The sequence below is a fragment of the Bos indicus genome, chromosome 16 (assembly GCF_029378745.1).
Source record: "Bos indicus isolate NIAB-ARS_2022 breed Sahiwal x Tharparkar chromosome 16, NIAB-ARS_B.indTharparkar_mat_pri_1.0, whole genome shotgun sequence".
NCBI lineage: Eukaryota > Metazoa > Chordata > Mammalia > Artiodactyla > Bovidae > Bos > Bos indicus.
The window spans coordinates 61704861-61713781 of record NC_091775.1 but is presented as its reverse complement, the minus strand read 5'-3'; the positions used below and the strand labels follow the sequence as shown (position 1 = coordinate 61713781).

At 40.4% G+C, this 8921-nt stretch overlaps 1 protein-coding gene across 2 annotated transcripts in view; it reads right to left on the bottom strand.

The window, feature by feature from the left end:
• Positions 1-2759: 2759 nt before the first annotated feature.
• TDRD5 (tudor domain containing 5) overlaps positions 2760-8921 on the bottom strand; it is a 79871-nt gene continuing 73709 nt past the window's right edge. For both annotated transcript variants that reach the window (XM_070768518.1, XM_070768519.1), the window contains exon 18: positions 2760-4636. In XM_070768518.1, the coding sequence (XP_070624619.1) occupies positions 4389-4636 (248 nt within the window). In that variant the 3' untranslated portion in view covers positions 2760-4388. The remainder of the gene's footprint in view (positions 4637-8921) is intronic.

Below are 8921 nucleotides of genomic sequence, written 5' to 3'. Positions count from 1 at the left end.
GACTGAAAAGCTAAAACAATTTCTGTCTACCATGGTGTCAAGAACAGCAAAGATTAAGGTATTCTGGTTCCAAAAGGCTTATGACACCAAGAACTTACTCGGCTGACTGGTGACCAAGACAAATGACACCTAGCTGTTAGAAATAGGGTTGCGTTCAAAGCATGTGGACAAATTTATTTAATAGGCACCTTCGCTGACATCTTGGAAAACATCATAATCTGAATGGACTATAGGAAATGAAATCTTTTAAATGTCTTGGTGATGGCTCCTGCAAAATTATGAACAATGTAGCACTGTACATATAAATAAAACAAATTTAATTCTGAAAAGATATCAAAAGTTTGTTAGAAAGGCCTTGCTACCTAGTACAGATGCTAATAGGAAGTCTCAGAAGGACTGCTTTGTAAGATTCTAGTTTCTCATCCCCAAAGATGCCCCTGTCCAGATTCTTCAGCTGCAGAACTGGCCCACTGTTATTTAAGCTATACACAATGAAGAACATGGTACCTTTGTAGATCAACCTCTTTCCCCACCAACACCAGGGATTGCTCAGCTACCTATCAGAACCACCATTCGTTTGGACTTAAATACCAAACTATGTTTTCTGGCATCAAATCATTGATATGACACAGATGGTGTTGCATTATTCTCCCATGGAAAGCTCCCTGAGCTAGGAGTCAGCGGACATGGGAATTTAAGCTGTGTGACCACAGGCAAGTCAGTCGGTCTAGGTTTCAAATTTCCTTATCTGACATCCCTTCTACATCAAAATCCTACAAAGTCTTTAGGCTGGACATGCCTGACTGCAGGCAGAAGTCTCTTGTCATCCCCATGCCTTGAAACAGACAATTGGCATCTCAAATGTGCGAGAGTGAGACAGAAAAGGCATGGTTTGGTGCAGCTGGCATGGCTCTTTTGACTTCCCATGGTGTGTTTCTGGACAGGAGAGGGGTGCTGACTACAAGCCACTGGAGTTAAAACCTGAGTGGCTAACAGTAAAGCCACTCTTTCTTCTAACCTAAGGCGTTTATGACCAGGATTCTCCTGTGTGTTCTCAACCCCCCATGCCCTCAATACATACCTCAGGCTCCCACTGCCCACTTCACATTCCTTGGGGACTGCCACTACTTCTAATAGATTAACCTTAACACCAAAAATATGGGGAGGGGACTGCAGTTTTTCTAAGTGTAGTAGATGTCAACCCATCTTTTGACAATAAAATACAATTAACCCTAAACCATGAACATTTCCCTATCTTTTCAACATTTCTTACTGCTACTCCTGCCCATATACAGAAACCTATTTACTCATTTTCAAATGATCTATTAAATTTGATGCTTTGAGCTACTTCAGTTACCCACCAAACAAAGCCTACCTTATGGGAGAAGATAGGGAAACCTATTGGCAGATTGGCTGTCTTAGTCAAAGTCAAGTAGTCAAACTGTACAAGCCTCTCAAAGGTTCATTCCTTCACTCTTCTAATTTAAATAAGATCTTAACTATTCATTACTCAACAGGCCTCAGTCAAAGTGTGTTGACACTCATCAGTTTGAGATAGCTCTGGCTAAATGATCTGGTCATTTGCAAATTATTCTGAAGAGCCTTAATAACACAATGATTCCATAATCCCCATGTAACTGGCAAAGTGTAAAATTAGTCACCATCAGGTTACCCAGTGTTGGCAGGGTTCTTGCTGGTAGTTTTGTGCTGTTATAGAAATGGCAACCCACTCCAGTGTTCTTGCCTGGAGAATCCGAGGGAGGTGGGAGCCTGGTGGGCTGCCATCCATTGGGTCGCACAGAGTCGGATACGACTGAAGTGACTTAGCAGCAGCAGCACAGAGAGTTCGGAGAAGGCAATGGCAACCCACTCCAGTACTCTTGCCTGGAAAATCCCATGGACAGAGGAGCCTGGTAGGCTGCAGTCCATGGGGTCGCTAAGAGTCGGACACGACTGAGCGACTTCACTTTCACTTTTCAGTTTCATGCACTGGAGAAGGAAATGGCAACCCACTCCAGTGTTCTTGCCTGGAGAATCTCAGGGACAGGGGAGCCTGGTGGGCTGCCGTCTATGGGGTCGCACAGAGTCGGACCCAACTGACATGCCTTAGCAGCAGCAGAGAGTTACAACCTGACATACTAAATATGTAAAGACTGCTTCTACCAGATTCACTCTGCCTGGAACCCAGTGACTGTCCATCTGGAGAAGTGAAGAATAGAACTCAAACTTGCCTTTTTCTCTGAACAATCATTCAAATGAGTTTTCTTCTTTAGAAACAAATTGTGCATAATTACATAAACATATGAAAAACAGCTGTTCCAGTTCATATCACAGTCGAGTCTCATATATGACATTTAACTGTCAAAGTGATATTTAACTGTTTATTGACCCTCCATATAACTCTTCGACTGCCTTCTGCAATAAAGGTATCTGATACAAAACCCCCCAAACCCAAATGGGAAACCTGTTCTATCTGGGTCAACTATCAGTGATGTTTCCAGATTACATTTTTTTGGTTAATTAGCATACCATCATTGATATAGATATATTAGAATTGATCCAACCAGTCCATCCTAAAGGTGATCAGTCCTGGGTGTTCATTGGAAGGACTGATGTTGAAGCTGAAACTCCAATACTTTGGCCACCTCATGCGAAGAGTTGACTCATTGGAAAAGACCCTGATGCTGGGAGGGATTGGGGGCAGAAGGAGAAGGGGACGACAGAAGATGAGATGGCTGGATGGCATCACTGACTTGATGGACGTGAGTTTGAGTGAGCTCCGGGAGTTGGTGATGGACAGGGAGGCCTGGCGTGCTGTGATTCACGGGGTCGCAAAGAGTTGGACATGACTGAGCAACTGAACTGAACTGAATTGAACTGAAAGGTGAATCTGGATTTGAAATTTTTACTGCATTAAAAATGCACTAAGGTTTTTAAACCAAAACACTCAGCAGTTAAGAGACTTTGGGTTTGTTTCATGATCACTTCATCCTAAGAAAGAAGTTTTAACCATTAATACTCTACATTTAAATGTACCCTGATATTTACTCTCATTTCACCCCCTTCCTCAGTAGACATTTTGCTGACTAACTGAGCAGAACAGAGGAGACATTCCTTATTGCAGGAGGAAAGAAAGGAACTAGGAGCCAGCTCTGCCGCTTAACGTCAAAGCAGAGGCTTTAGAAGAGGGGCTAGGGGCATGAGGATCTAGTCATATGCAGCAGGCCAGTAGTTCACACCTCCTTCTCTGATTTTACCACTAAGAAATGCTTCTGTATTGGATTTTTTTCTTAATCTGGGGATAAGTCTTGTATTTTACCATAAAGAATTTGGTATCATTCACATTCTTTAATTTCACCTTTCAGTCTTTTCTCCTGATGGTTTACACTATCAGCTAAACAGAATTTCCTATAATAAACTGGACTTCAGAGAACATCATGCTCTGTAATGCAGGCTTCCCTGGTGGCTCTGATGGTAGAGAATCCGCCTGCAATGAGGGGGACCTGGGTTTGATCCCTGGGTTGGGAAGATCCCTGGACGAATGGCTCTCCACTCCAGAGGAGCCTGGCAGGCTATACAGTCCATGGGGTCACAAAGAGTTAGACATGACTGAGTGTTTCACAAGTGCTCTATAAATGCATGCCCTATAAATGCTTAAACAATACCACTGTTTAGCTACTGTTACATTAAGGCGCCAGAGAACTATGATGACTGAGATGGCTCAGCTCAGTTTCAACAACTGGTCTCTAATTTTCTTGTTAAGTCTTCAAGAAACTGCCTACACTGAAAGACAGCTTCATCTTTTTTTTTTTTTTTTTTTAATGTAAAAGGTTTCACATGACCAAAGATTCATGGTGTGGATTTTCTTAGTGATCCTAGTATTTCAAAGAATTAATGACGGCGAAGATTGGAGCCGTAGATTCTCTCTATGGTATAGAAGTTTTCAAATGAGGAAAAGCAGCCTTAGAAGTCAGTCATCCTCTTTCTGGAGACAGAGCTGTGACAATTTTTTGCTAAGTATGGATCACAAAACATTAGTTTTTCAGCTTACATTTATCAGTCTTGAGATATACAAGAAAAACATTTATAGAAACACAGAAACTAAAAAGTCCTTTAAACTTCTACATTGAACAAAGGAGAACAAAACTCTAAGAAAAATAAACATCATCAATGAAAATGATAATGAATGTTAGAAATCAATACCTACACAACAAAGGGGAGTGTGAGCATAACAAAGCTAACAAAGGGTTGCACAGAAAGACAAAGGCACCAACTTGGTCTTGAAACTTAGTCAACAAAATACTGTTTTTGTCTCAATACTTCCTCTTGGTTTGACTTGGGAAGGCATCACGCCCTAAGCCTCTGGTTGACTTTCCTCCCCACCGCCCTCATGTTTCCATCTTTTTCACACTGGGGTACCAGTGCAGGAGGCTGTTGGATGTGGCGAGCCTTGCAGCAGCTCCTAAGGCAGCAGTGGCTGTGCTTCGAGGAATGTAGAACTTCTGAGAAATCTGGTGCTCGGGAGACAAAATCAAAGAGAGCTGGTCCACGGCTCCCTGACTTGTATCTTTGAACACTGTAATAGCAGAGCTACTAGAAAAATCTTCATTCTCTAGGCTCTCTGGGGAGCCTTCCACTGAAAAAGAAAGAAAACAAAGGTCTTTTCAGGAGGTCCTCACACTCTCCCATTCTACATCTTTACTAACACCTGTTATAATGATCTTATGATCTGTTGTTGTTGTCATTGTTGAATTGCCAAGTCATCTGACTCTTTTGCAATCCCATGGACTGTAACCCACCAGGCTCCTTTGTCCAAGTGATTTTCCAGGAGAGGGTAGCCACTTCCTTCTCCAGGGGATCTTTCTGACCCAGGAATTGAACCCACGTCTCCTGCATTGGCAGGCAGACTCTTGACCACTCAGCCACCAAGGAAATCCCATCTTAAGGTTAGGTGGCGAAGTTACCAATGGCAAATCAAGAGAGAATGAAGCTCAGAAACCAGTCAACAATGGAAAGGAAACGAGGATGGGGGATCATGCATCGAGATAAATTCTTGTCAGTGTGAGATCAAAGGAGGAGGAAGGTCAGAGTGAGGTCAAAGATGAGAGGAAAAACGTACTTGTAAACAAGGAAGGGGAGATCTCTTTCTAGGACATTATAAAAATAAACTGGATATAATTCCAATTCCAGGAAAGAACCCTTAAGCTGTCCTATTTCCTTCCAGCAGTGAGCAAAAGAAGGCCTTCTTTATTGCCAAAGTCATTCCAATTCCACATCTGCTGGGGTAAAAACAAAACTGAACAAGACTGTGTTTGCTAAGAAATTCCAAAAACCAATTATCAGCCATAAAAAGAATTCCTTGGGAATTAGTTTAACTAAGAAGGGTCTTTTCCATGAGACAAATTGCTGGGAACGCCAATGCCAAGAGGTCCTAAGAGCAAAGAGGAGGTTACGAGGCACCTCACGCGTGTACTCTGGACCAGGGCTACTGAAGAAGCTGGTCTATGAATTGTTTGTTACCTGCCTACGATGGGAGGAGCTGGTGCCTGCACCTAAGCCAACACACTGCTTCCTTCAAGAAAGTCCTGCTTTAGGAAAGAAAACCTAGGTGAGCTAAGTGAAGTGCTACTGTGTTGTCCATCATCACAAATGCTTCACAGACAAATGCTGGTATGCTGACTACATTCCGAAAAGCACTGCTCTAGACTCTAAAATTACAGACTTCAAAAAAAAACTCAGAAAAAGCAGGCACAATCTAATATCCTATCCATCTTTCTATCTTTAACACTAGGCGTGTGATATATGTGCCATACATTTGTGATAAATTAAGGAGAATTTGACAGGGTATTCTAAAAAGTAAAACTCTGAACACAAGACTATCATTAATGCTCACTGAAGTGAAAAAGAGATGATGAATCCTAGTGAAATAATGGGTTTTACATGAAGCCGTTGATGAGTTCAGATTTTAAAAGGTATAAAAATATGAAGGCAGGGACACATGAAAGAATTTAAGAGTGCAACAAAACTTCAGCTTCCAGACATGATGCTAATTTAACAGGGATTGAAAAGCAATATCTCTTGCTTTAAACAAGTAGAAAACTGGATAAAATAAATAAAACAACGGCTCTCAGACGTTGACCAACAAGCTTACGTGACAGCAATCCCTGAGAAATGGGAAACCAATGGAGTAAGCTTTAGGAGCGCCTGAGTTCACTGTCAAGATAAAGTCCAGGCTGAAGTACAGGGAGGGAGAGTCCACACTGAGCCTGGAGGTCTCACTGCACTGAGAAGACAGAGCTTGGAGTTCACCAAGGACAGAGGAGCCTGAAGAACTACAGTCCACGGGGTTGCAAAGAGTCAGACACGACTTAGTGACTAAACAACAACAAAGGTGGCTGGAATCCGTGTGGGGAAGTACAAGTGCAAAGGCAGCTAGCTATGGGGAAGCAGCAGCCGGAGACCTGCAGAGAGGCCGCGTGCAGTCTTAGGCTGGGAAGTGATCTGGCTCATGCCTGTGAGAAAGCCACCAAGGCCAGGGAGAAAACCTATCTGAAAGGAGGAGGCATAACAATCACTACAGTTTATGTTGGGGCAAAACGTTTTGTGTTCCCACCAGCTACAGTGTAAAGACACCTGTAGGACATCAAGTCCCATCAATACCCTCAGAAAGGTACTGCCTAGCAGGACCGACAGACTAAAGGCTTTTCTAATCAGCCTAGTGAAATCTAAAATAAATGCAGAAATAATCAAATCCATTTCAGATAATTTAATTACCCCCAAACGATAGACAGATACTATATAGACAGCAGGGAGGGAGGGAAGAAAGGAAGGAAAGAGAGAAGAAAAAGAGATTCAGTCATCCAGTCAACAACGTGTAATTCGGTACCTGCCATCTAATAAAAAACTATCAGATGTGCAAAAAAGCAGAAAAATATGACTTGTGATCAAGATAAAAACCATTCAGTAGAAGCCAGTTCAGAAATGACAGATGACAGAATGCAGAAATGATACATATGCTTGAATCACAAGATAAGGCTGTTAAAACAGCTGTCACAAGAACACTCAACGTATTCAAGAAGTGAATGATGAGTATGCAGAGGAGAAAGAGGGAAGATACAAAAAAAAAAAGAAAAAAACAACAAAAAAAAACAACCCTAGAGATTATAAATTGAACTTCTGAGATAAAAAATACACCGGACAGGAAAAGAACATACTAAGCACAGAATAAGAAAATGTTATATTATGCTCATAGATAAGAAAACTCAATACTGTTAACACGTCACTTCTCCCCAAATTAATCTAGAGATTTTTTTTTTTAATCTCAATAAAGATTTTAGCAGGCTTTCTGTAGAAATTAAGTTAATCCTAAAATTCATATAGAAAATGACCTGGAATAGCCAAAGCAATTAAAAAAAACGAACAAATCTGTATCATTTCAAGACTTATTATAAAGCCACAGAAATCAAGACAGGGGTATAAAGGCAGACATAACCTCAGGAGAACACAATTAAAGTCAAGAAATAGTCTCTCACATACACAACTTATTGGCTTTTGACAAAGACATCAAGGCAGTTAAATGGAGCAAGAACTGCCTTTTCAATAAACCATACTGGAACAATTGAATATTTAAATGCAATCAAAATAAACATTGATCCTTATACCACACCACATACAAAAATTAACAACTGGATCACAGACCTAACGTAAGACCTAAAACTACAGAACTTTTGTAAGAGAAAGTCTTAATTATTTGAGTTAGGAAAGATTTCTAAATAGGACACAAAAAGTTCAAACCATAAAGAAAAAATAATTAACAAATCTGATTTTATCAAAAGGAAAACTTGCTCTTCCAAGAACACTGTTAAGGAAATGAAAACTCAGGCCATATACCTGGAAAGATTTGCAATATAAGCATCTGACAAAGGTTTTGTGTCTATAATGAAGAATTTTTACAAGCGAATAAAAACATAATCCAATAGAAATGCACAAATACTTGAACAGGTAATTCAAATGGCACATAAACACAGGAAAACATGGTCAACGTCACTGGTAAATAGGGAAGTGTAAATTAAAACCACAGTAAGATACCACTACACATCCACTAAACTTGGAAAACTGAAAAGATTGGAGATATGGCATGTTGGCATTATTACAAAGCAATCAACAATCAAGTACATTGCTGATGTGGATTACCAAATGGCACAGTCACTTTGGAAAACATTTTGACAGTTCTTAAAAAGCTAAACATGCAGTCAGCATATGACACAGCAATTCCACTCCTAGGTACTTAATGAATAGAAATAAAAAATACATGTCTGCACAAAGAGCTGAACATTCACAGCAGTTTTATTCATGACCCAAGTCTGGAAATAATCCATCATCTGGTGAACAGATAAACAAACTGTTGTATGTCCATACTACTGTGTATTACTCAGCAGTAAATAAGAAAAAACATCAGACACTGGCGACAACATAGATGAATCTCTAAAACACTGTGCTAAGTGAAAGAAGGCAGCCATAAAAACTACATACTATGATTTCCTTTATATGAAATTCTGGAAAGCTAATGAGACGAGGAGTAAGAGGGAATCACTGCAAAGACACATGAAGCTTTTCAGACTGACAAACATGTTCTGTTATCATAATTGCAGTGCTGCCTACAGGACTGTACACATCTGTCAGAACTCACAGAATTTCATACTTAAAAGCTGGCAAACTTTAAGGTGCATAAACCTGACCATCTCCCCAAACTGCAGAAAAAAAGAAAAGTGGCAAAGTAAAAAGGAAGAACTAAGTCCAAAAAAATAACACGAGGATTTGAGACAAATGCTAACGTTTATAATTTTTCAAGTTATGTTCTGAAAAATATAAATCAAGATTTTCAGCAACACGGCAAACCACTGCATCTGTCAACTGCCTGT